A 27,244-nucleotide genomic window follows, 5' to 3' on the forward strand; every position below is an offset into this window, starting at 1 on the left:
GGAGCAGGGAAATACAGTTTGCTAGTCTGGATTCCTCCCGTTCTCTCCGGGTAGAGGCAGATTGGGGAATGCAGGCCACCCTCCCCCAGCTCTGGCTCTCACCCTCAGCCAGCCTTGGGGTACCTCGCCCTCCTTGCCACCCCCATTCTGGAGCCGGAGCCCCCGCCCCCTCCTTGCCTTTCCGTTTCTTCCCTCCAGCTTGTGTCTCTTTCTGTCTCTCCCACTTTTCCTCCCTCTCCCGCTTTTCCTCCCTCTCCCGCTCCGTCTCACACGCACCCTCTGTTTATTTTCCTGCCTCCATCTGGGCCCTGCTGATATTGTAATCACCCTGATGCACGTTGGCTTCTCTCCTCTCCCTCCTGCGCTCACACACTCACTCACACACAATGTGCCATCCTGACAAGCCTTTTACTTCTGATAAGCTCCGATGTGTGTTTAATGAATACAAAGCCGCGGTCTGGGTGCCGCCTCGGCTGCGGCCGCCTCTCCTGCGCTCCTTTGCCAGAAGGTAATCTCCGTGAACGGGGAGGGGAGGCGGGCAGGGAGGAAGGAGGGGTGGGAAAGAACGGGGGAGGGGGGTGTGGGGAGGCTGCCTTTCTCTTTTCCTCTCTCCCTTTCCAATGATTCAGAAGTCGATAAGACCAGGAGAAGTGAAGATGTAACATGTTATCTGTCGCTCCTCTTAGCTGGCGGAGAGAATTTACATTTAAAGATTAGCAGAGGGAGAAAGAGAAATCTGCCTTTTGTTGTGTGGGGTGAGGAGGAGGCATCAGCCCTGGCCTGGCCGCTATCTCCCATCACCTCTGCTATCCAGACAGGACTCACGGAGGTGAGATTACCGGAGGGCCTTATCTTTAATTGGGTTTAGTTTTGCCATTCTGAATAGGTTTAAAGAGACTGGATAAAGGGGGAACAATAGATTATTTATTGACGGGATGCTGAAGCCTTTAGATGAAGAGGGGAGAGAAAAAGCTGCTTAACAACTTGATTAGTTCATTTTTATTTTTATTGTAAGGTGAGACTGTCTCCCTTCTGGTTCAGGGAAGGACTGTAGAACTTAGGCAAATTTGAATGGCTTAAATGCCTTATTTTCTTTTCACCCTCACCTTCTGCCCTTCTTCGCACCATCTCCCATATAACAGGAGTTTCATTTACCCCTTATTTGTAAGATTGATAAACTGAGCAAAATTGGTAGAGGCTTTTGGAATTGATCATTTGTGTTTGGTTTTGTGTGACATGTTTTGAATGGGTGGTGAATTGATGCTAATGGTGGTACTTGAATGAGTGAGAAAAGCAAATGAAACCTACTTTTAATATGGAATTAATTGATTTTATAGTATGGGTTCAACTAGGTCTAGAGGGAAAAAGAAATCAAGTTGTTAGGTAGATTTGTATTGTGGATTTGAACCATGGGATTTTTTTTCCCTTGGAGTTGGTTTAAAAGAAAAATAATTTTAAAATGTTTAATAAAACTGTTTAATTAAAAAAATGTTTAATACACTCATGAGTGTACTTAAAAAATTATAGTATTAACTTTAGAAGGTAGTTAAAATGGATAAAAGTGGGAAAAACAATTGTTTTGCTTCCTACACATAGTCGAGATAAGTGTTTTCATAGGTAAATATGAACCAGTAACTAAGAGCCTAATTAAAATTTGTTTAAAGCCAGGGGGGCATGTTTCCTTGTTGACAACAGCAGATCGATTGGGTAAGACAATAGAGTCCCGTTATTTCACTTCCATTGACTGAACATACTGACATTTCAGGTTTGCTGCTGCCTCAGTGAGCATGATGAAACACCGAAATTCACAGGCCAACTTGCCAGAGTGGTACATATATTACTGTATGTCATTTCTGCCTGAGGTTACCTTGTCACCCAGGCAGAATGGGAATGGACACCTGGAATCCTTCAGAGGGGTAGAGCCCTTTTGCTAGGAAACTGACAGAGAGCATGTCTTAGGAGCATCTTTAATTTTACTTAGAATTAGGTGTAACAGATAAATATGTGATACACTTTTATTTAAAAATCTGGGAAGCTACTTAGCTATCAATCTTGTATTTTACATATAATAATACCCATTTTCAAGATTTACCTTTATCTTCCCAGAGACATTTACACTGAGTGGTTGGTAGATCCTTACCGGCCTGTGCTCAGGTGACATCCATTTTTCCCCAGCTGGGGATCCTCAAACATTCAAGCACCTGCTAAATCTGTATCTGATGAAAGAATTTGTAAGGCCCCTTCAAAAACAGGGCCTGACTTTGTTTTTTTTTCTGGGTGGAATAAGAAAATGGGATGTGTGTATTTTACACCCATGTGCCTGGATAGACAGCAATATGTATAGATAAATATGTGTATTCCAAGCAGTGGCAGAGAAAATACTAAGTGTTCCGTATCTTAGTGTAAGCTACCCTTTTACACATTTTGCATAGTCGCTGCCTGATAAAACTAAGTATTAGGCAGACATTGAGTCAAAGAAATTTGAATCATACAAAAGTGAACATGGAAAAAACCAGAAGGGACTTAATGTATTTTTTTAAAGCTTAATGAAAATATAAAACTATTATGAATATGCCTTATACCCAGCAGTTGTTGCTATCTAGTAGGCAACTTATGCCCTTTACAGCGTTTAGAACAAAACTAGTTCTTTATACCATTTTCATGAAAATGTTAGGTTTCTGTTTGATCAGCAGGTGCTGTTGAGATGAAAGCCATGTGTAAATTTTCAGAAGGCCAAAAGTGTCAATTCAGAAAAGGAAAGTGATAAGAGAAAATGCAATCAGTTTTCCTGTTTTCAATTTGTGCAGGATTTGAAGAGCTGTTTTGTTAAACTGCTACATCTGCTCCAATATGAATATTGAACTACTTCCACTAAAAATAACAACCTATAATTTGGAAGCTACTGCAGTCTTTCGTTAATGTGAGTGGGTTATTTAAAAACAAAAAAGCAAAAAAAAATAAAAAAAAAATAAAAAAGACAATTTTCTATTCTGACAATCTCTTGCCTAATGTGCATTTTCATTTGTTGGCACTTTTATCCTCAGCAGATAAATGGTATTATGCAATTAGGACCTCATCTCGTTTGACTGTGAAAGAGGTTTCCATGGGTGAAAATCCTTGTAATATGAAATGGTTTCGCATAAAACAAAATTTATTTTAAAATAACCTGTTTAAATGCAGTTATTTATAATGATAGTTATTCCTTACATCCTCTAATACTACAATTTTTAACTTACTGCTGACGATTATAACAAAGTTAACACTATTCCATTGCATACTGGGCATTCCGTGATTTATTTCACCCTTAATATACCTGCAAATGTAAGTTTAAACCAATCAGGGATATTTTACCTAACAGGCCTTTCAGAATAATTTTTTTCATGCTTAAATAAAATGATTAAATTATGCTTGAGTGCCTGCATACAAAAGCTTTAGCTTCTATAGTACTGCTAATCAAATAAGTTTTATGGACGGGGAAAGCACCACATTAGAGAAAAATTGGATGCATTTTACTAGTGATATTTCTAGGAAAGACATGTTTTAAAAAAATAATCATCCAGTGTTAAAAAGAGAACTCTAACATGAATAATCATAATAAAAATAATACTTCATTCCTACAAAAAGAAAATGAATGGCAATGCTATCCATGTAAAACTGGACATAGAGAATTAAGGTAGAAGGAAGACTGGTGAAATTTGGATCAGGTTCAATATTGACTCCATCCACAATTGCAGTTGGGTGGACTTGTGGCTATAGTAATTTGTCTAGGGTGAGACATGATTACTGCTTTGGATCAATTAGAGACTATGTAGCTTGTAGCTTCACACTTGAATTGCCAGACACACTCTTCGGAGATAAGCTCAGAATATCTCCAGAGTGGATAAAAGAGAAGACAGACACTGTGACACATTAGCATATTTGGTATTAACAAATGCAATGTTTCTTCTGAAACACCAGTCAAAAGAAGAGGTAGTTTGAAGAACAACATTGTGTGTACTTATGATTACATGTATTTAACCAACTAAAGAATAATGCTTATAAAGGATGTAATTTCCAATTTGAAGCCAAATTGTGGCATATCTTTCAGAGATCTGGGTATATTTCTTGGTGGGTATATTCTCTGGTATAGCACCAAGCACTTTGCTACTCTGAAGAAATGACACTGGATCACATATCAGTGAAGAAAGTTTATTTCACAGACACAATCCCATCATTTGGTATGTGATCTTCTAGTGAGTTGTTTTTTGTGCTGAAGCCACAATCAGCCTTTAAGCCTCAGTGCCTTATGTGGCTTGAACAGGGAAGAGCTTCTTGTGATTCTCTTCAGAATGTTCATACTTTGTCAAGTGACGTTCAGGCTTTTATATCAGAATCACTGCAAAAGTAATGCCCCATGGTTGAGGTTTAAGGTATGAGACCCTCTTGTTTGAAAAAGTTTTAAGCCATCAATCTTGCTTAGAACCACTAACATTTTCAATGACTGTAAGAGAGCTACTTAAAATCCCTCTGCTTTGTTAGTTCTGATTGAGGTTACCTGTATAATGTAACTCATGAAGCAGGGATTTGTTTTTGTGGGCTTCATATTGATCAGGGTCCCTAAAGCAAATCAGTATTTGGGTGAATGGGGCCTCTAGGATATAGATCTTGTTGAATATGGAGGGCACAAATGTAAAGTTTTCCCATTGTTTATCCAGCGATCTCAATACCTCCAAGTGCCTTAGGGAATGTGATTGACTAGATTCATTAATCTTTTAACACCTTGGGCATAGACTACTGAATGTGCTCTGGGCATTCAAGGGCTGCCACCTAGTTGTTGGACTTGGGAGAAAGTAGAGGAATTGACAAATGTTAGAGACCTACTGTGAGCCTGGCATTAACCTTCATGTACATTGTCAGCACTGATTTTAAGTAAATGATTAACCAGCATTTCACTTTCTTCATTTCAAAGAGCTCTAGTCCATCACTCTTTTAGTAGTTCTTCTGGTTTGACCTTTTGCTCCAGTTTAGAAAACTGAGGTTTCCCTCTGTTCCCCAAATTAATTACCTGCTTTGTTCCTAAGTTCTAATAATTTTAGAGCCATGTTCTCTGAATATCTGGCTTAATGTGTTCCTTAGCAGTTATGAACTATGCATCTACTGTTTTCTTTACATTTGCCCTTGCCCCCAACCTAGGAATCACAGTTGGCTACTGGCCAGCAGATATCCTTGGATATGCCCAAATGCATGCCACTCTGTATCCCTCAGTGCCTCCTAATCCAGGCTTTTCCATTACTAAATTCTGTTCTCCCGTCAGAATACCACCGTCCTACACTACACTGAGGCCTTGAGGCCTGTTCCCTCTGTTGATCTCATTCAGCACTCCAGAGTGGTCTTCTGCCCAGTGTCCTTAGTCCCTGAGGCTTGTCCCATCCCAGTCGGTTTGGTCACTCTATATCTCCATCTCGGCATCTCCCAGTTGGCTAGGTCCACTTCCTAGTCACTTCTAAGAGGAGAGGGATTCTGTACCATCTTGAGTTTGATTATGTAATGTAAAGCAGTGGTTCCCAGCCTTTTTGGCACCAGGGACCGGTTTCGTGGAAGACAATCTTTCCATGGACCGGGTGTTGGGTCGGGTGGGGGGAAGGCTCAGGCGGTAAAGCGAGCAATGGGGGAGCGATGGGGAGTGGCAGAGAGGAAGCTTTGCTCACTCACCGCCCCTCACCTCCTGCTGTGCGCGGCCCGGTTCCTAACAGGGTTGGGGACCCCTGGTGTAAACTATTCTATTATGAAAAGAAGGATCTAGTGTGTGTGCATTCCCGTAATAGGCAAACTGGAGTTCCCTTTCCAGTTCAGTCATTGACTTGCTGGGTGGCATGGGGTGCACTCCAGCCCTCAGGTGCATTCTTCAGGAGCAAAACGATAGACAGACTCATTGATCATTAGGCTTCCCAACTCTCCTATGTACAAGACTATATAGGATATTAGGAGCAGGCTTTCAGGAATTTCCCGTGGTTAGGAGAATGAAAAAAAATCCTCATTTATATTTTTAATTCTGAGTTGGGGGCACTACTAATCTGCATATAATTGGGAAGTAGAATCAGTGTGGAACATCATTATCTCCCCACTATTCTTCATTGTGAAGAAGGGGTATGGGGAATAGTGAGTCATTTTTTCCATAGCCGTCCTGGATCTAGGATGATTGTCAGAAATTTTAGTTGTTACTGTACTTTTTTCAGAAGTGAATGATGGAGGGAAGAATCTGTTTATGCAGTGAGAAGGAACTAAAGATTTTAGGTCTTGCTCAAAGAAAATAGCCTTTATGCTTTTCCCTCAGGGTTGCTAGACAAGGTGAACTTGGTGCTTGGGGGCAGGAGTGAGGGGCTAGAGGCTAAAGCATGGTGGTGATTGATTGTGCTTACCAGGCTTTCCACAGTCTCAAGGTTTGGACCTAAGTCACTTGGGAATTTAGAAAATGACCTCTTTAAACCATTTTTGGAGAGAACCTGGTAAGTAATGGCTTATTTAAACCAACGGGGCACATTATCATTTGGCTAGAATCAGATGTTAAGTAAGAAAGACCAAAAACTGTCTGTTGTCTAAAGAACAGTCTGCTATTGCTTCTAAAAAAGTAGTTAAGAGCCCAATTATTACCAATAACACTTTGATTTTTGTACTTTCATTTTTAAAAAATATAGACATTATTAAAAGTTTAATCCTAATTTGTGAAATTATTGATAATGAACCCAGGCTGGATTTCTTTGGAACTTGGGAACTATTACATTTTTATACTTCTGATTTGATTAAGGTAAGCCCTTTGTCATCATCCAGGATGGCAGTAGAAACTTCTACTGTTTACTAGGAAGGACATGCAAGTTACATTACTTTCATGTGTCACTAGAAACGGAAACCACAGGAATCACTGTGGCTTCATAGGTTATAGAAAGTTTTTGCAGTGGCATTCGAAGTTTGGTGGGAGGCCAAACTGAAGTTCTTTGCCACAAAGATGAATGTCTTAAAAGTATGTATGCAGTGAACTCTTAGTTGGTACCTGACTTGACTGGATTGAATATTACATCAGAGAAATAACAGAGAAAATATTACCATGGGATGTAATGGCAGTTTGTCTAAAGGTAAGCTCTCAAGAGCTAGGGGGCCACTAATAATAGGAGAGGAAATATTGCCAGAGCAGTGATGAGCTAGCTGTGGCCAGGTCTATTAGAGCACCAGGAGAGAAAACTAGCTGAAAGATGTTAGAGTGTTTGGGATGTCCCTTCCACTAGACCTTGTGGGGAGTGCACCTGGTGACACTGAAGTAGATAGATTATGGTTCCTGCAAAGGCTGGCATAGGGTTGTGCCAGGGAGCTACCACAGCAGCATTGCTGAGAGCATTTTAAATGCACATCCAATTTGGCAAGCGGAATATTAGAAATTGGGAAGTCATCTCCCAGTGAATATGGTAAGCATGGTGCAAATTGTGCTTTAAATACAAAGTCTTAGGAAGCTGGTTGCTCTATTTTGTTAAAACTAGATGTACTATACTCCTTCCCCTAACCTCAAGATATAGGAAGATGTGAGCTGTAAGACAGGTCATGAAACACTGCTAGTTTATTTTCTGAATCTTTGCATATGTTATGTACACAGTGATAAGCAAACACAGCTGGGAAGAACAGCAGATGATATTGGGACTGGAACTGTGATGTTTATCAGACTGACATAGTAATCCTTTCCTGTGAAAGTGTTCTTTTTAAGTGATGTTAGGATTCTGTAACTTTTATCATGTGTCAGGCAAGTATTCTTTATTGCCCAACCCCTTTGCCTACCTGTCACACATTTTCATTCTCATCTCTAGCTAGATTTATTTAGAAATGAGATCCACATTTGACCTCTGATGGGAAACAAATGTGGACAATGAATTCGAATCCTTTGTTTAAATAAGGGTAGGTAGGTGCATTTAGACCTGATATTCAGGTCTAAATGGAAAGTAAATGTGATCAGTCTCCATTGACTTGTCCAAGTCAAGCTTTGAGTTGGCTAGAGAAAGCGGGTATAAAATATCAGAGGAAAATATAAATGAAAAGTAATAAAATGAGCAACCCATTAAAGCTAATTTGACTATTTTAAAAGAAAGGCATATGTTCTTTGGGTAGCCCTGGTAATGAAACCTTTTAGAATATTTGAAAGAAAATTAAGATTTTTGCTATTGGTTGTAAATCTGAAGTAAATTAATAAATATTTAATGAATGCCTACTATGTGTAAAGCAGTGTGTTAGATGGAGGCACAGAACAGGTAGTAAGCTCAGTTCCCATTGAATGATAAACCCGCTCAGGACAAATTAAATAGCTACAAAAGATGAAGAGGCTTGATTACTTACCAGTTAAATGATACAGTAGATGAGATTTTAGAGGTGGAGTGAGTTGGAATTTCAGCTTGTCTTAAGACAGGTAGGATTTATCAAGGCAACATTATTGTAATGGGGTTGTGGGCAGTTATAAGACAGGAATGGAGACTGGAAAAGGGTTTGGGAGAAGCGAGGTGTCTTGGGGTGGGGTGGGTAGAGGTTAGAGAGAGAGTAAATTAACATATGCAGATACAGCAAAAAGGACCCTTGGGTGATTATTGGGAAATAAATAGAAAGATCATAAGGCATTTGATTTAAGCTTTATCTTCTGAGTAAGCCAGAAGTTTAAAAAACTGTGTCCTATGGGACCCCTTAGGGTTGGGAGGTGGCATAGAGGGTGCCCAGATTGGGTTCAGGCCCTTTCATTCATCCTCTCAGCACTGTGAAACCAGAATAGTTCTGTTCTTTATAACAAATTGCTTTAGATATTAGATTTTCTAGTTGGACTTCTTTTGAACAAAGGGTGCCATGGTAAAATAAATCTTAATAAAACCAAAGCAAAAAAAAAAAAAAATTGTGCCAGTCAACAGGAAACCATGGACCCAGTTAAAGTTGTGTTTCTGAAGAGTTGGTCTGACTGCGGTGGGCCAGATGGGTTGGAATGGGGGAAGACTGAGGCCAGGTAGGGAACTTGTTTTGCAGTAGTTTAGATGTTAGATATTATAGAAGGATGGCCAGAATTGGGTTTGTGGGACAAGAAGGAATAGGCAGATGCCAGAGACATTGCAAAGGAAAAATAATTAGTACTTGGGTATCGGGTGGATTTAGAGAGGAAGAAGTGATGACAGCTCAGATTAGATGTCCAGTGCACATAGCTTGCCAGAATTCGGGCATGCTTCAATGTTTAAGGGACAGCTTCCTTACCCCTCATAGACTCATAGAATCACAGCCTCCAGAAAGGAGCCTCAGAACCCAATTGTGTATCCCTGCTCCAGGGATTCTTGTGGTCCAGCTACTCTTGGGAAATGTTGATGGGGCTGTTACCTGGTAGGTTTTCCTTAAAGCGTAGTGGTTGCATGGAGGATTGATTATTGATTGCCCTGGGACTTGGCTCCCTCCTGTGCTTTGGCTTCTTGCATGGATTTCGAACTGTTTTGAGTTTCCTTTCATTTTGCTGGTAACTTCTGGCCATATGGGAGAATAAAAAGTGGTCAGGAGGGCTGGGTCTGGACCCTTAACTTTCCACCAGAGCAGCCTAACTGTTTTACATGTTTCGAACATTGGACTTTTGTTTAGGGAATAATTTTTAAAAATTTCTTTCAATTCTAATATTATGTAGAGGAGAGAAGGCAGGGACCAGAGAATAAGGAGTCAAGGAGGAGTTGATGGGAGGGCAGAGGCTGTTCTTCTACAGCAGTGTGTCCCAGACTCTGGGCTCAATACTCTTGGGGGGTGAGGAGCAGTGAGTTTCAAGGGGCTTTTGAACCTACGTTCATTCATTCAGTAGCACAAGCATTGTCTGCAGACCAAATACTTTTTCACACAATGACATTTTTCAAATACACTTTAAATGAACAAAAATGCATTAAAATATTACTGAAATTAATAGAAACTTGTCTTTATGTATTTTACAATCAGCAGACTGTAAACAAAATACTATCATGTGTGATATCACAATTTTTTGTTTTAAAATGGAGGCCTCATATTAGAAAAGTAAAGGAATCCCTTTTATATGTTAAAGGACAGTATTCAGTCCTTAATAAATTGCTCACTGTTAATTGTCTCCCTTATTTAAGGAATTTTAGTTATTGGAAGAAACAACAACAACAAAATATAGGACTTTTAGGCTATGATTCACCAATATAATATTATTTCAGGGACTTTCACCTTGATTTGTTTAGTATCATTTAATTTGAAAACACTGGGAATTCTTTTTACTCTTTGAACTTTAAATTCAGTGTGTGGATAAAAATCTCTCAAAATTGGATTTTTTAAGACTTCTTTCTTCTGTAACCAATCTATAGTTTTTAAAAGGATGAGACCGATTTATATATGTTGATATGGAATCATTCCTGAGATATATTGTGAAATGAAAAAAGCAGGGAGCAATGTATATAGTGTGCTACATTTATACAAAAAGTGCATAAACTACTTATGCATATGAATCTGACAATAGTAGTTGCTTTATGGGAAGAAAGTGGGGCTCAGGCATTGGTGGTTGGAAGGAGAATTTTTATTTCATGTCTGTTGGTCCTCTGAGTCTTTTTGCAAATCTCGTACCTGTTTCACTCACTGCAAAGTTAGAGACTGTAGCATCAGCTTGGGATGAATGGTTCTGGGATTCTGCCCTTCTGGGGGAAGGTGATTATGTTCTCTTCTCTGCTAGAAGGCGGCCAGGTGAAGTGGTGAAGAGACCCAACTCCCCAGTGCTTTGCCACTTGTTGGATCTCCTACTCTTCATCTGGAAATAATTCTCATCTGGATAATAATGGCACGACCCATATTGTTGTCATGTGGGTTGCATGAGATGGTATGTACAAAGCACAGTATCATTTCAGAAAGGCTTGCTTGTGCTAGGCATCTGACTTGACCACTCTTGAACTGTCCACTGCTCTCTTCTGGAAGCCCCCTGTAGGATCTTCTCCTCTCTATGGCTGTTCCTTTTCAGTCACCTTCACTCAGCAAATTCTTAACGGAGAGTCTAGTCCTGTTTAATGCCTGGGGATATAGAGGTGTTCAAGTCAGACAGTGCCCCTGATTTGCTAGACCTTTCTCACCTCAGCCTTAATTGAGAGCTATTTCTGCAGGGAACCCACTTTGTCCTCTCCTGAGTTGCTAATGAAACTATTCAAGTTTTCATGACCTCTCTTCCTCAAAGATAGAATTTATCACATCTAGCATTTTGCCGCTATCCATGTGATTCAGACTTCTCTGCTGATTTGTAAGCTCCTTGAAAGTAGGAGTCTGGAACAGTTGGGGTACTTTTTGATGCTTTATTAAATATTTGGTGAAAGCTCATGTTATTTACTTAATACTGTCCTCAAATATTTCAACTTATTTACTTAATACTGTCCTCAGATATTTCATTGCTAAGACCAAAAATGAAATCTTTGGTTGCAAGAGCATGTTGTTTCTTTCCCAATCCCTTTCCCCCCTTGATCCCTTTTTATTGTGTTCTCTTATCACAGAATGTACAATTTATTGCCACCATATTTTAGCTTTAAGTTTCAGCAAACAAACACCCACATGTACAGCAGCCCTGGGTAAATTGAAGTGGTCAAGTCACTTGCATGTTCATAAGTGCACATCTTAACCTGTTTTATTTATTTTTCACCCTATGGCTCACAAATGTACTTTTTGTCAAGGATGAGATCCCTGAAATTGTAAGCAAAATATTGTATGCATGGACATATTTATGAGCTGGAACCGTCCCTTGGATCAGGGCCCCAACAAGGACCATTTTTGTGACTCCCAGCTTTCCCTCTCCCATGCCCCCAAGTGATCCCTTAGGTGCCAGGGGCTCCCATCCCTCTTTTGGTTGTCATGTCTGTTTTCTGGGCAGACCCCAGGCTGAGCACTTCTCGCTAGTACTCTTCTCCAGCCCCCTCTCCCACTCCCTCTCTACTCACCAGTCTTGTCTTTTCTCTGATATTGTGTGGGATTCCAGCTGTTGCTTGATGAACCAGCCTTAAAACTAGGAATGGCACTGGATAGAATGACAGGTCTGTCTCACCCTAAGATTCTGTGACTGAACGCCAAAGTGGGTGAAGCATCTTACTGTCTTTGCTTCCAGGTAACAATTCCAAGAGATGGTTTCAGAAGGGCAGCCTTTAGTTCCTTCATGCAAGTGACCGAACAATTTCAGACAGATATGTGTGGGGAGGAGGCACGGTAGATGCCTTCGTGGAGTGAAGTTCACATGTTGCCTTACTTAATACTCACCTGGGAGTGAGCTCGTTTGTAAACCACTCCTAGAGGCTTCCTCACTTGCCCAACGTCGCCCTGCATGGGTTGTGGGGCGAGGTCTGAACCTAGATTTTCTGACTCCCAGGCTTCTCTGTTCCAGGGCTCAGTACCACTCTCCTGGAAGTCTTCAAATCCTACCACCCCATTTTTTCCCCATGGACAGGGCCAGCCACACAGGCTGCAGGTGGGAATTATACTAAAGTTAAAATGGAAAATTATCAAGACTTCTCACTGTACTTAGAAAAGTTACTGTTTAGAGTACAAAAAAATATCATAGCTTTACAAGTTTCTGAGGCAGGGAGAGGGAGGGGGAAAAGAGAGGGAAGAAAGAAGAGAGAGAGATACCAGCTGATAAGAAGCAGCAGCAAGCAGACCATATTTGCAGTTGGATAATCGTAGTGTTTTTTTTTTTTTTTTTGAGACATGTGGCCATCACCCATGAATACAGATACTTTCAAAGTCTCGTTTTTCTTTCATGTGAAAGTTGCCGGCATGGAACAGATGCCTTTATTTGGAGAAACCAGTCTTTGGAAATAATTGCTTCTCTCTTCTCTTATCCTCTAGAGGTGCTCTTCCACAGATGAAATTAGATGAGGAAAAAATTTAATCACAAAACATTAGCTTGTGGTTCTTTATTTTTTTCCACTGCAAAATGTTTTAGGACCTGCACCTTACTTCCACATATTTTGGGATTGTTGACTGATCATACTTACTTTTATCACTAATAGAACAGCAATGACTTTCAGAAAAGAAAATGTTTTGATTGCACTAGGTCGTTTTTTGAGTAGTGACCTAGTGCTTTAATGCTTTTAAATCATAATATTAAAATAGGTATTACCTCCTTTCTACTCTCAATTGATAGGAACTGAGCACATTGAAGAAAACACTTGCACTAGGGGCAAGATAGGCACTTTATAAGTATTATCTCTTCATATCATCCCGGTGAGTTAGGTATTATTATCCTACTGTAGAGATTTACATCTAAAGCTTAGAAAGGTTAAGTGACTTGTTCAAGGTCAAATAGCTAATAAGTGTAAGACCTGATATTCCAGTCCAACTGCATGCAGTGGGCTAAGTGGTCAGTGTAGGTAAGGTACAGTCATTTTAGGAGATTTTATTTTATTGAAGATTAAATTATATCTGTAACAGAGGAGATATTTTAGAGCTTCTTACTGTTTTAAATTGCCTGCTTTGTTAACTCCTTGATCATCCTGCATTGTCAGTTTGACTAAAAATAATTATTCATAGATTGGTCAGCTGCCTTCTGTTTAATTTTTATCTTTAAAATAATATTTGAAGGATTTTAAAATAATGCTTTATCACAATAAGAGGAAGAGGCTTGAAGAAAAACTAGATAGTATTCGATTATCATTTATTCCTTTGTTCACTCAGCCAATATTGAGTGAACACCTTCTGTGAGCCAGGCACTGAGTATGAAGACTGTTGAATAAACATGGCCCCTTCCCTCATGGCCATTACAACAAAATGCATATATTGCATCAAGGTAAGGTCTGAAGACAGCAAGAGAATAAGATGGGGGATCTCTTTCCAGAACAGGAAAGTCAATTGATAAACTCAGTTGGGAGATAAATCTATGCATAAAAACTACTAGAGTGCATTTACACCTTAGAGGTTGTATGGACTTAATGCTGCCTGCAGTTCTTAATCGTGGTATCCTAGTGCTTACTGTGGGAGGAAGGGCTGGCTTCACAGCCCTGGATGCCCTGGGTGATTTCCATACTGGCCTGTGTATGTACAGTACTGGTGGGAATGGGCTCATATGAACAGTGTCTGGAAGGTAAAGGTTGCCCCGCCTGATATAGACCATAAATGCTATTATAATTTAAAGAAGAGAGAATGATCGTGGGCCCCAGGAGTGGTCAGGGAAAGGTTTGTGAAGGTCACAGGGATTGAATTGGGCCTGTATAGCATTTCATTAGATGGAATTCATTTGTTTTATTCTTTTTAGGTGCCAAGTACAGTTTTAAGTATGGAGGATAGAGTAATGAGCAAAACAGACAAGACCCCTGTTCTCATAGATCTTACAGTTTAGGGGGGCATGCAATAGAGACATTTGTAAGATTATTATCCATAGTGTTAAATGTAATGAAGACAATTAAAAAACAATGTTGGAGAGAATGGTGGAGGGTGCTGCCAGTGGTGGTGAGACTTTATTTTGGATAGGAGGGAAGACTGTCTCTGAGGTTACATTTGAATGAAACCTGAGTGTTGAAAAGGAGCTGGCCATGAAGTCTGGAAGAGTTAATGGACAAAGCCATAAAGATGAGGTGATGCATTCTATGGGAGTTTATCCATTGAAGAGCTGTACCCTGTAAGGGCATGGACGGAGCAGAGGCTGAAAGGTGTAGGTTAGTGCCAAATCATGGAGGGTCTTGAATGTCAGAACAAGGACTGTTTGTTTCTATGCATATATTAGTGGATGAGTAGTTAGAAGAGAGAAGGAGAATCAGGATGAGTATATGCCATAGAAGCTTAAGGAAACTTGTGCAGCTGGGGCCTTGAAGTTTAGGGACATCCCAAATAACATAGTGTCCCAGTCACTTCCTGTTGGAAGTTGAATGTAGTCCTAAAGTGAGGCCTACATGGTGGTTCTCTGTTGACTGTTTCAAATCAGGGGGATTCAGCATTGTCCTACAAATAAGGTTGTGGAGGTCTTGGCAAAGGTAAGCTACCACCCAGTGTCAGGGACTGTGCTTGTTAAGGTAATGTTTCCTAAGTAATGTATGATGTAACAGGTTCCTTTTGTGGTAATTCCCCTTGGAACCAAAAACTAATTGTATTTTTATTAAAGTAAAGGGACATTCTTTACGTTACAAGATGTTTTTGTGAAAGGAAAAGTTAAAGGTTTAATTCAGTTCATATTGATAGATAAAAAGAGGTGTGTTAAAGCCTCATTTTTGGAATAACTGTATCTTATTTACTAAAGGAAAAATAGCCCCAAATGTTGATATAGTTCTGTAGAGAAATGTGTTTGGGCAGTGAAGGGATTCCTGGCAGTGATTGAGAAACACACTAATGGGGAACTGCACTTGATCGCTTTTGAGGTTGATTCTGATGTGTGTAGTCTTTACATCCTATTAAAACTTTGAAAGATAAACTGATACAAGAAGGATTTGCCAAGGCCAGCAGCTCTTCCTTTTAAAACCTTGGCTCAGTGTACACATTGAAGGGATGGGGGAGTAAGATAAAAGCATTATAAATATGAGGTTAACTGAATTCAAATAGAAGGTTCTCTCAAGTTATTGCATTCCTTAGAAAATAAATACATTACGCATATGGTTAAGATTGATCAAAAAAGTATTCAGTATGCCAGTGATTACATTCCCATCTGCGATTAAGGTTTTCTGTCTGCATCTGGTTTTCACATTATATTTCTGTAACAAAAATCCTTTATATAGCAGAGTTCACTTTCTGTATTTTCTATTAGCTGCAGCTTGAACTACTGCACAGATCGCAGATTTACACATGTGGTTTTCATTACTTCATACCATTGAGAAAAAGTAATATTTGTTTGGGAATGTCTGTTTTCCACAATTTCCATGGTAATACAACATGTTGAGCCTTTTTAATAACACTCTTGTAGAACTACAAATTGTTTTAGGCATTCTCCTCTTGGTAGAGTTTAGCTTTTAAACTGGTCTCAGTATATGTTCCACTCATAATGAGGTTTTACAAATTTGAGGGCTTAGGATTGGAACAAAGCAATTATTAAAGATAGAGAAATTTTACTTTTGATTGCATGTGATACAGACTTCAGTGTGCAATAAGTATCACAGATAATCTGGATATATATTTCATAGTGCTCATTACCATTACCCATTTTATTGTTATTTTATATCAGAAGACAATTTATTGTGTTGGAGGTATGAAGAACAAACATAATACTCCAAAGTCATTATTTTGAAAAATCTAAACATTAACTCCTTTTTTTTTTGGTGAGTTATCCTATTGATTGTGATACAGTGTTTCATATATAAAAATAGTTGAGTGAGGAAAATCATCAGTGGGTAACTTGAGGTTTACATTGTGTATTACTTGAATGTGTATTTGTATGCCATGTTAACATTTAAGAATTTATAAACATGTACATTTAAAATATTTTGTAACACTATCTTCCTGTCAGCTTTTCTCCATTCACTTCAGGATACTCCGATTAAAATAGACACAAGTGAAGTTAAAAAGTGAAATAGTATATTCTATATTGGGAGATCATTTATAATTGAGAAATTTATCTTATAAAGGAAGTTTATCCACATGGTAATTTTATGTGCCTCAAAACTGAGATCCATTATACCATTTTTGGTAATAAACCGAGACATTAGTCTTGTATTTAGCAGTCATGAGAAGCAAGAAAAAGACTTAGACTCTAGGGGATTTGTATGTACTTGGCCTCCTTCATTTGTTTAATGGAGATTATTAAATATGGCCCACACAGGTAGACTCTACTTTATCAGGCTCTCTGATGCCTTTTGTTTATGGTTGTTGAGGCACTAAATATTATCAAAAATCATGATTGAATCTAAGAAAAGTATCCATTTTCTTCTTTTTCCCAATAATACTTATTTATCCTCTATTTACAAAATATTTTTTTTTATCTCAGTGTAAAGACATTGGAAATACCAGAATTGTGTAGAAAATTACCCATATTTCCATCTCCTGGAAATAATATTACCCATATTTCCATTTTCTGGAAATAATATTTGACATCTAGATGTATTTACTTCCAGTCTCCCCTCCTTGGCCCTGTTTAAGTTTTTCCATTAAGAATGAGAAACATTGATTGCATGATAGCAGAGTTGTAATATGGTGTATAAAGGGCACTGCTTTTCTTTTTTTAAAATAGAAACTGCTTGTTTATATACATCAGAGTATGTATATTCACCAATTTTAATTTCTATGGAGCAGTTTGGTCTCTTAAAAAAAATAGTAGCAACATCCGTAGTAATATTTTTTGAGACTGCTTTTATAAATCTATCCCTTTGCATTTATTGAGTTATTACTTTATGTGCATATGATTGTGCTAGATTTATGTTTCATAGATTATAAGAACTAAATAGTGATACTTGTTCTATTCATAATAGTGGTGGTAGTAGTAATAGTAGGTGTTTGGGAATGAATGAATGAATTCTAAACCTGCCAAATCTAGCAGGAAAAATGAGAATATTTGGATTGCTTTAGAAGAAAAAAAGAAAGTAGTAGAAGTTTATTTGGTAAAATGCTTCACAAATTGTTGTTACTAATAATTTCAAACTGGTTGGTTGCATAAAGATTATTAGATACCGTTAACAGTTGTTTCAGATTATTTTAGCTAATGATGGCAATGTGTAAATTTCAGAACAGTGAAAACAATATTGACACCACTTTGTTTTGAAACACGGTTTAACTTGCACTTAAAATTCCAAAAAATAAAATAAATAACACAGTGTCTGAAAGCATTTTCTAAAGAAACCATATCTGATAGATTATTTAATTAAAAAAAAATAGGTAAAATCTAATACATTCTTTTAAGGTATTGATGTATGTATATTTTAGACCCAACTTAAGGAAAGAGGAGTTGTATCCAGCTTTGAGTCAGATGATTGGAGAATTAAGAGCCCTATAGGGCATGTCACTGCAGGAACTCTGAAAATATTTTCTGTTTTGGATTTTTCTAAAATTTAGAAGGGCTTGTATCTGTTTCTTAAACAAAACAAAACTGGCCTAGTATTATCGTGTAAGTAGATGGGTGTGATACTTCAGACTGGTTGTGATATATGCGTTTTTTTTCCCTTTGTTGTTGTCAATAGAAAAGATTGATCTCTGGGCTGGTGAACATAATATCTGTCCCAGTCAGAAAAGGAGAGAGGAAATTAGCAGAGCGATTGGTGGAGAATGATATCTGTCAAAAGAAACACTTGGAGAGCACTGAGTTTAGTAATAGGTGACTGCCGGAAAAAAGGGAACTTTGAATATTGTCAAGGTAAGGAACAGACAAATATTTTGACTTTGCAATTTACTTACATGCCAAAAATCAATCTATTATTTTTTTCCTAATAAATTATACTTGTGAAGATTTTTCTTTTCTTTTCCTTACTTCTTCTTCTAGTGCCTGTTGATAACGAATTTGTATTATATATTTAAAAAATTTGTCTTTGAAATCTTTGGATGTGGGATTGGGTGGTGATCAGTCAGCCTGGCTGTGGGAGCCCTTGTTTGATAGTTTTGGGTCTGAAGATAGCAAATGATCAAGTACGAATTTTTTTTTTAACCCCTCTTCTTGTTGCTGTGCTTCTTGCCATGTTTCATAATACATCTGTTATAAGCTGAGCAATACTTGGAGTTAAAGAGTAAAAGCTATGTCATGATTTCTGTGTTTATTGCAACTAGAGATGGTATTTTCTGAAGCAGTTTGTTGACTAAAGAGGGAAAAAAGTGCTTTTCCATTTATTATTTCTTCTGTTTGATTTGGATATTTTTTTAAACTTGTAGGTGAATGTCATTTCCTAAGCAGAATTCATGTCCATAGGCAGGTTTAAAAAAAAAAGGGTCTAACTTTAGGAAAACAGCAAAATGTACACTTTCCCATTTGGCAAGTGACTTCTTAAAGTCTGCAACATTTAAAAATTAAGGAGAGCCCTGCATTATGGGTTCCAGAGAGTTGATGCCTCCTGCAGCCAGCTCTGTTTCAGGTTTAGTGGACTTGTGCAGAAGCACAGATGAATACAGATAAATTGTGCTAAGAAAGAATTGAGAGTTAACACAAACGTTGTGTTGTACAGGTTGGCACTCTTAGTGATTAGGTGGGGATTTTTGAAGTTCTGTGACTGCCTGCCTGACTACATGGAGAAGGTGGTAGCAAAATATTTACCCTTCATGGCCATTGTTCTGGAAACATAGCTGCTGGTGTCCCCCCCGCCCCACACACACATAACATCTACTCTTGCAGTTCCTACAAAGGCTTATTGGCTTTTTCTTAAAGTTCCTAAGAAGGTGTTGGCAAATGAGTGTGTTTTGTTTTTGTTTTTGAAAGACCAGAGAAAATGAAATGATTCCCTGTATAATTATAGGCTCCTTTGAGATAGCCTAAGTCATGATTTGGTTTCTGTCTGTATTTCTCTTCCTTTCATTCCTCCATCTTCATATTATGATGTTCTTCTACTGTAATTAGTGAGAGACATAAATTTGAAAGAGAAGATGAGGAATTCAAAAATTTATTAAGTAATTGAGACATCTCTCACCTCTGCTTCTGTCTTTGTACCTGTGTACTATTGTTACTAAAAATAAACTTTCTGAGAACTCAAATCTTGGTTGATTAGATTTCTCAAGTCCAGCATAGAAAGAAAGTTGTTAATATCTTAAAGGAAACAAACATAATAATAACAACAACAACCCTTGCTTTAGAATTGCTTTCTCTTCATCTTCCATCAGAAGAAAGCACTTTGTTTCAAAGAGGATATAATTCTCTGCTTTCTGCCTTATGTATCTCTGGGAGGTGGGCAGTGATAGTATGATAAAAATATATAAGGTGCAGATTGCAAATTGAAAAGAATATTGGATTTTAAAACTTGAGCATATATTGCAGATACATAGTGTCATCGTCTTTACCCACCCCTGTCCCATTACAACAATATTCTCTCCTGGTCATGTGGCATATCTCTGTGGGCTGCTGACGCAAAGGACCATTGCAGCATGGAAGATCCATATTGAGAGCAAAAATGCATGACAAAGACACATTTTAAAACAAGTTTAATGCACGTTATTTGTTATAATATGCAAATACCGATCCTCAGTATCATGTATCAAAAACACCATGTTGAGTTTCTTCTCTCTCTCGCTTTCTTGTGTGTGTGGGTGTACATACTTAAAAAATGATGTGTGTGTGCACACATGTATGTGCATGTATGTATATAATTGTGTGTGTTGGCCTATTTTATAACTGTTGAGTTTTCTTTATGATTCATGTGGCATTGAAAAATTTACTCCTAGTTTTTTCTTTTTTGTGATGGTAGTGGGTGTATATAAATATGGGGTTTAGACTCAGGTTGAGCCAAAAAGTAGAGAAAAACAGAAATCACATACTTTACATTTACAAGCATGGAGTCCATTGGATTCTTGGGGATATAATTTGGAAGCAGAAAAGGCAAAGAACTATGTGAAATTGAACAGTCGTGGCAGTAAGAGACAGTGACCTGAGGTGGTGCCAGAGAGTCTGGTCCCTGTGATGAGTTTGAAGCCAGGCAGGGGTCACCAGGAGACAAACCTGTCTCTTTTGGGTGGCCAGGGGAGAAATGATGCCTTAGGGACAGTCACCAGCTTACCTGGAAGCTGATAAAGGCAAAACGCTGCTATGTTTCCTCCCAGTATTTTAAAGCATATCCAAAATATGCACAGTGTTCACTTTTCTAGAATTCTGTTATGTGTGTCTTTGTGAGGAGTGGGTGGATTTGGGACAGTTAGGAGTGGTATCCAGCTTGAGGAGCTTGCTCTTAAAAGCCATTAAGGAAAATACTAAGAAGGGTCCAATATTTGTCATATAAAAAAATTAATTGGCCATCTAAAAGATGCAAGGGCATTATCAGGGAAGCAATTATGACAGAGGAAACTTGTTGCAAAGTGGTATGTATTTATGTTCGAATCATGGGATGGGATATTTATGTAGTACCAATTTTTAGATATTGTATTATTAGATATTTAAAAATAAAAACATTTAATTTAGATGATGCTGTGCACCTTCAAATATTGGTATCTTTATTAGGAAAAGAAGAAAGTTATTTTCTTAAGCAAAACTGCTGGGTTTTGAGAGCGTTTGCCTATATTTTTAGTTTTTCTTGGTCATGTTTGAGGGGTCTGATAGTATTAATGGGCTTTACCCCACACGGAGCTTTGAGCTTATTGTAGCACTGCACACTGATCCCAGGTCAGTGTGATGCGTGAAATCAATTTATTTGAATCTCTTTGCCTCTATAGGAATTTGGCAGCATGCCAGTTGTTTTCATTTAATGTTCTTTGTGTTGAACACAGACAAGCAGGCATGCTTTTGTATTCATCTTTCTTTTGGTCTCTGTCTCTTACAGCCAATATTTTACTCTATGGATTTTGAGATGAAGGAAGAATGTATTATTTATATGATTCTAATCATTACTTAATGTGTGTGTGTGTGCTACTTTCTTATCTTTTAAGGGATTTTTAAAAATATTCCTGAGTTTTAATGGTGACTTTCTTTGTAGAGAAGAAATATTTTAGTTTTTAAAAAATAACATTTTTGATGAAACATAATAAACCAGATCATAGGTGGTATTTACTTACCATAATGCTCATTATCAAAACTGAAAATAACAATATTAATTACACTATACAACAAATGTTTAATTTGTGAACTGGATTATCAGAATCACTTACTTCTTGGGGAGCTTTTTGAATGTAAAGATTCATACTTTAATCAAGCACACGCTAAAGAAAAAAATATTATTATCTGGGTATTATTATCTTTGAATGATCCATGTTGATTAAGATGCCAGTGTTTTACATAGATTTGTGGTTATATGTGATTTTTTTACAAAATTCCTGCCATTAGGGCAATTTTTTGCTCTTTAAAATTTGGAGGGTCATGACAGGGAGCAACAGCACAGAGGTTTTTACGACAAAGAGACTCAGACCTTTCTGTGGATGTTTTTGTAGGGAGGATTTGTTTCTGGGTCAGCTTTAGGAAAAGGTGGAGAAGGAAACGAGAGAGAGTGAGAGGAGAATGCTCTGTTGATGCTCCGGGCAGTTCTTGCGGAAGTTGATATGCAGAACCAGGGAGCCGCGGCTTCAGGGTCAGGCGCATACCCAGCAGCCCTGCTTCCTTGTTTAATTACCTGAAGAGCAAAACAGTCAGCCTGAGAGTGTGTGAAAGCCCAGTATCTCTGCAGCCGCCTGGCGCTCTGACATCCTGCAAGGCCAGCCCTGTCTGTCCGCCAGCGTCAAGCTGGCTCCCGCCCTGGGTTCCTTTCTTTCTGGAGGCATTGTGTGGAAGAGGGTTTGGTCAGGAATTTGAGGTTCCTGCCAGTGCTGTGTCCCTGCTCTTTCTTTCTGGACCACGGTGACAGACGTGCTTGATTTTTTTTTTTTTTTCTTAATGAGTTTAAAAATCTGTCTTTTTCATTTTACACCCTGGCCTTGCTATGAAACAATATCTCTATCAACAGCAACAGACATTAACCAGTGCAGGACTGGCCTCAGTTAATGGGTTCTCATTTTCCTAATTCCTGTTATTTAGTGTCCTTCGTGTGTTGCCTTTTTAGGTCAGATTCACTGGTAGTTTGGTGTGGAACTAGTAATTCTGGTTGTTTTTTTGTGAGGCAGTTTTGGAATCTTAATCTGTCCATGAAAACAGAATAGTCCGTTTTTAAACAAAGGTGATAGAACCTTTAAGGTTGGGTTTTTTCCTTTCCCTGGAATTTAAATATGGATGTGGACATTTGCTGTGGGAAGGGCCATGCCCTTTGAAGAAGCTGAGGGTGGTGAGAAATATTATTTGGAATGTGTGGCCAATTTGACAGTAGTATAGGGTACTCTGAGGAATGCTTGGAGATGGAGCCATTTGGGAGATCCCCAGAGTATAACAAGATGTTATGTTTCCAAGAGGAAATCCAGCAGGTTCTTTATGCGCAGGGTGGGCTGGTGAAATGTCTGCACTGTGGGTGGGGGAGCAAAGGTGGTGGTGGTGGGGTTTCCTGCAGAGGGAGGGGAAAGTGTGACTACATGTGCAGTGATTTGGTTTTTCCAGCTACTTCATTAGGATTCTGTCATGCAGACTTCAGGGCATTTACCCTTTAGATGCACATATGTGTATCCCATTAGTGCTAATAGGAGTTGCCGGCAAGTAAAGAGAGCAGCAGTGTGTACCTGTGTTCTGTATGAGCACAGCTCCAGGGGATTGATTCCATTCTTTGCAAAGAATAAAAGAATTGGACTTTGCAGGGAAGAGTTTGGTAGGAATTATTCTAAAAACTTATTTTTCATATTATATTTATGGAAGCGATGTCAATATTTTATGTGTTTGTATACCACTCCAGTGAAAAGTATATAATCATTTAAATAATTGGATTAGCCTCGTTCATCTTGTGATGGAGCTGGCATCACCATGATCTGTTTATACGCTAGCATAAGTAGTAGTATGTGGATCCTTAGGCACGTGTGTATTTATTTATGTATCAGCCTGCTGCATTTCTTTGAGTGTTATTTCTCTTTCAACATCAGTATAAATATGAGAAAAGAAAACAGGTAAATATATTTTAAGCCACAGTCAACATTCCTAACTGGTGTCCTCCTCCACTGACAGACTCCAGGTACCCCCCTTTCAAGCTCCAGGTTTTTGGTAGTTCTATCCAACTGGAGCTTTCTTAAATGCAAGTAACATTACTGCCAGTTGTAGCATTAAGCCTTAGCAGCAGAGAGTGTATAACGTGAGAAAAACTTGGAGGACTTTGAAAAGTGAATGGGGAGAGTTGTGGCTTGCAGGTGGTGGCATCAGGAACTAAGGAACAAACTGTGAACAAGAAAATGGGGTTTTTGCCTTGCACTGAGTGTGCTCAGTAAGTGGAGTGAAATGGCAAGAAAAAAGCAGATCTGTGGGACAAGAGAAAGGGAGGAAGTGAATTACTCTAGAAAAGAGAAGGGAAAAAGCCAAAATCTATTAGTAACTGTGGACCTGTGTCAATTTACCAACAAGAATCAAAACAGGACATTTTGATATAACAGATAAAAAAGTCACAGTATTCCAAAATTTTAGTGAGATTCTGGTGTCTACAATTAAGAATATCTTTAATGAGAAGTGAGAGTGAGCATTGAAATTTCCATACAGAGTAAGAATTAGGTTGAGATTTTTAGGTTTTAACCACTGTTCAGTGTATTTCAGAATATACAGCATTGCATTCTATTCTGCCTGGTCTTGTGGGGGGGTGAGGGGAGGAAGAGAGGGGTACATGACGAAACCCAGGATGGTCGGAGTGAAACATTAATTTAAAAATTTACATTGTTATAAAAGCAAATATACTGTGCTGGGTATTATTTGAACAAATAAAGCAGTTTTGGAATGAAAACTTATAATGGAATCCATAATACCTAAGCTTGAATTTGTTTATAAATGTGGCAAATTAGTATGTGTGGATGGATTTTGCTAATTTGCAATGTGGAGAGATAGAAGTGGAGAGTTTGTTAGAGTTAAAAGTCCTGTGAGAAAAGAATATGATGAAAAAATTCTGGGATTTTTTTTTTTTGTTTGTTTGTTTGTTTTATTGCTGTGTGTTTGCTCCACCTGGTGGATTTTGTTGAAAGTGTTTTAATCCATGTTAATGAAAAGACTGCCCTGCACACAATTTACAGTAAGATGAATCTTTTGTTTTATTTTTGTTGCTGTGAAAAATAGTTTAATTCCTATCAAGGTCAAAACATTTATGTCTTTTGTTCAGTATTTTCATTGCATTGAAAGTAATATTTATTGTTTCTTCTGGCTCAAAAATGTAATTAATACATGCTAACTTTAGAAGATTTGGAAAATAGAGAAAAATTAAAAGAGGAAAATAAACATGATTTATAATTTCATCACCCAGAATCATTGCATTATTTTTAAGAATAGACGTTATCAGAAGAGGACCACTTTTGCATTTACATTTATTTAAAGATATGTGGAATGTTAAATACTATGCCAAAGTGTGATTGATGATGATTATTATAATTATTTTTGGACAAATGCTGCCTTTAAAATGCCCAGTCTCTAAAAAAAAATCAGTGTTTTGCAGGAACTGCATTTGCTAAGCTACATGTCTACAGAAGGCAAAGGTAGTAGAGATTAAAGGTACCTCATGCATTCAAAGGGCTGTTCATACCGGTGACGAGATCTGTTGTTCGCTGGACTTACACAGATTGCTTTCTTTAGAAATCTTAAGGAGTCAGTTGTGCTTTGATCATCTTATTGTTTTCCTTAGGTTATTCTTTTTTTCTCCTTTAGACTCTAAAAGCTCTGTAACAGAAGGTGAAGTTTTGAAAACAGTGTCTCCATATGCAAGGGATTTGGAGACCTTTTTATTGTCTTAAAAATTGTCATTCACAGTCCTCATTAGCATTTATTGTTGCAAGCGTACAGGCAGAAAATGTGAAATTGGTATGTCATGAATAGCCCCACAGAGCTCTCGAGCCCTCGGAGTTTGCCTGCATGTGGTGTGGGCTGGGCTTTGAGGGAAAGCTGTCCAGATGGCTGCCTGCACAGGGCAGAGCTGCAGGTTTTTGTCTCTGGTGCTGGGAGGAGGGTAAGTTCATTGGAGCATACGCCATCACCCTTGCTTTTTAACAAAACTAACTTGCCGTTAGTTAGGATGGGGAGGTGGTGACATTGAAACAAAGGTTTTCCATAGAGTGTTACAGTCCTTGTCAAATGGGTAAGGGATGAGTACAGAGTGTCTTCTATATTATCTGAGTGATTTTTGTAGTTATAAAACATAGGAGGAAACTAGATGGCAACTTATTTGCAGATTTTACACGCAAGTGTATACTTTTTAAGATTGATTATTTTTATGGGAATATGCTTTTGTATGAAGAGAGAGTTGATATAGCTAGTATACAACCTTGTGGATTACTAAGGAAGTGATTTACTTTAAAATTTTTAAAAATAATTTAACCCTTTGCTGGTGCCTATGGATTAATCTACATTTAATGATATTAGTAGGTTTGAAGTTTGCATTTAAATAATACAACATTCAGACAATGCAAGTGTTAAATCTGTTTTAACATTTCAGAATATTTTTGAATATTAGGTATTGAAAATCAAAAGTCGTTGGTGGAAAAGAACTGCAATATATTGTGATATTTTAAAGGCCTTGGCACTGTTAGAAACAATTCATAATAATTACAAATACAGATTTTGTTTTTGCACGTGTTAGTTCATCTTAAACAGATTTCATTTTGTAGAAATACACATACATGCTCCCTACATACTTAAATGTAATAATATACATCTTTTCATTCATATGTAGAGAACATTATACTTCAACCAGAGTTGAGAATCAAATACAGTGCCTAAAAAATTGTCGGAATGATATGACTAACATTTTATTCTGAAGGTGGAAAAAAAATATCATAGAGACTTTTGGGCTTATCAGCTTAGGTAATCATTATTATTTAAAAGTTTGTTATGATTGGCATCTTCAAATTACAGTTTAGAGCACATTATTAACTCACTTTAACTGATTGGAGAAACAAAAATCAAAGGGACCTGAGTCCTTTGGTTTGACATGTCACAGGTGAAGGGAAGGGGTCATGACTTCTAGTTCTTGACCTGCCACTTGCCCTGGTAGATTTGGATTTCTCGACAGACCATATAGCATGTTCTCCATGGGACACTGTTTTGTATGGTGCTTTGTCATCTAGTTGCAAATGATCCAAGCAGCGAAGCTTTTCTGCTGCTGTGATGTCTGGTATAATCACCTATTAAGATAAGCTTCCTCTATCCAGCATGTTTTCTTTGACTTGATTCCATCTTATTGCTAGCACTTAGGCCCTCTTGGATAGCCCTAAATAACCCTTTGACCCCGTGATGTTTATACACCCTTCAAATTCTTAAGATGGCAATCATGTCTCCTGTTCTTTTGTCATTTAAGCAAAGCTCTTGTGAGCTCTTCTGTGGGCTGGTTGAAAGTTGTGGAGACAAAAATGCTCGCCAGTCATTTCCCCCAAAGGAAATATTTGAGGGAAATAGCATGAATGTGTCCAGTTGTTTACAACAGACTTTTATATAAAGAAGGTTAAAATGACAGATAGTCTCTTACCTTTATAGAATACTTCAATGAACTTTTTAACTTAATTTTTTTCGATCCCACTCATTTCTTTCTGGCTGGCTGCATCTTATGTTATAGCCTAACTAAAACATAAACCATTTGTTTTTCTTGCAGACAAAGTATAATTGGATTTATCTTTGTCAGGA

The 27,244-nt window shown here is 38.1% G+C and overlaps 1 protein-coding gene across 3 annotated transcripts in view; it reads left to right on the top strand.

The window, feature by feature from the left end:
- The window catches only part of RUNX1T1 (RUNX1 partner transcriptional co-repressor 1), a 135,907-nt gene that overhangs the window by 7,472 nt on the left and 101,191 nt on the right, over nt 1-27,244 (top strand). Inside the window, exon 1 of one of the 3 annotated variants that reach the window (XM_059901439.1) lies at nt 18,099-18,265. The exons of the other annotated variants lie outside the window; for them this stretch is intronic. Coding sequence (XP_059757422.1) covers nt 18,178-18,265 — 88 coding nt within the window. The 5' untranslated portion in view covers nt 18,099-18,177. Of the gene's footprint in view, nt 1-18,098; nt 18,266-27,244 lie in introns of those variants that run through there. 3 annotated transcript variants of the gene reach the window in all.

The sequence above is a fragment of the Balaenoptera ricei genome, chromosome 17 (assembly GCF_028023285.1).
Source record: "Balaenoptera ricei isolate mBalRic1 chromosome 17, mBalRic1.hap2, whole genome shotgun sequence".
Classification (NCBI taxonomy): Eukaryota; Metazoa; Chordata; class Mammalia; order Artiodactyla; family Balaenopteridae; genus Balaenoptera; species Balaenoptera ricei.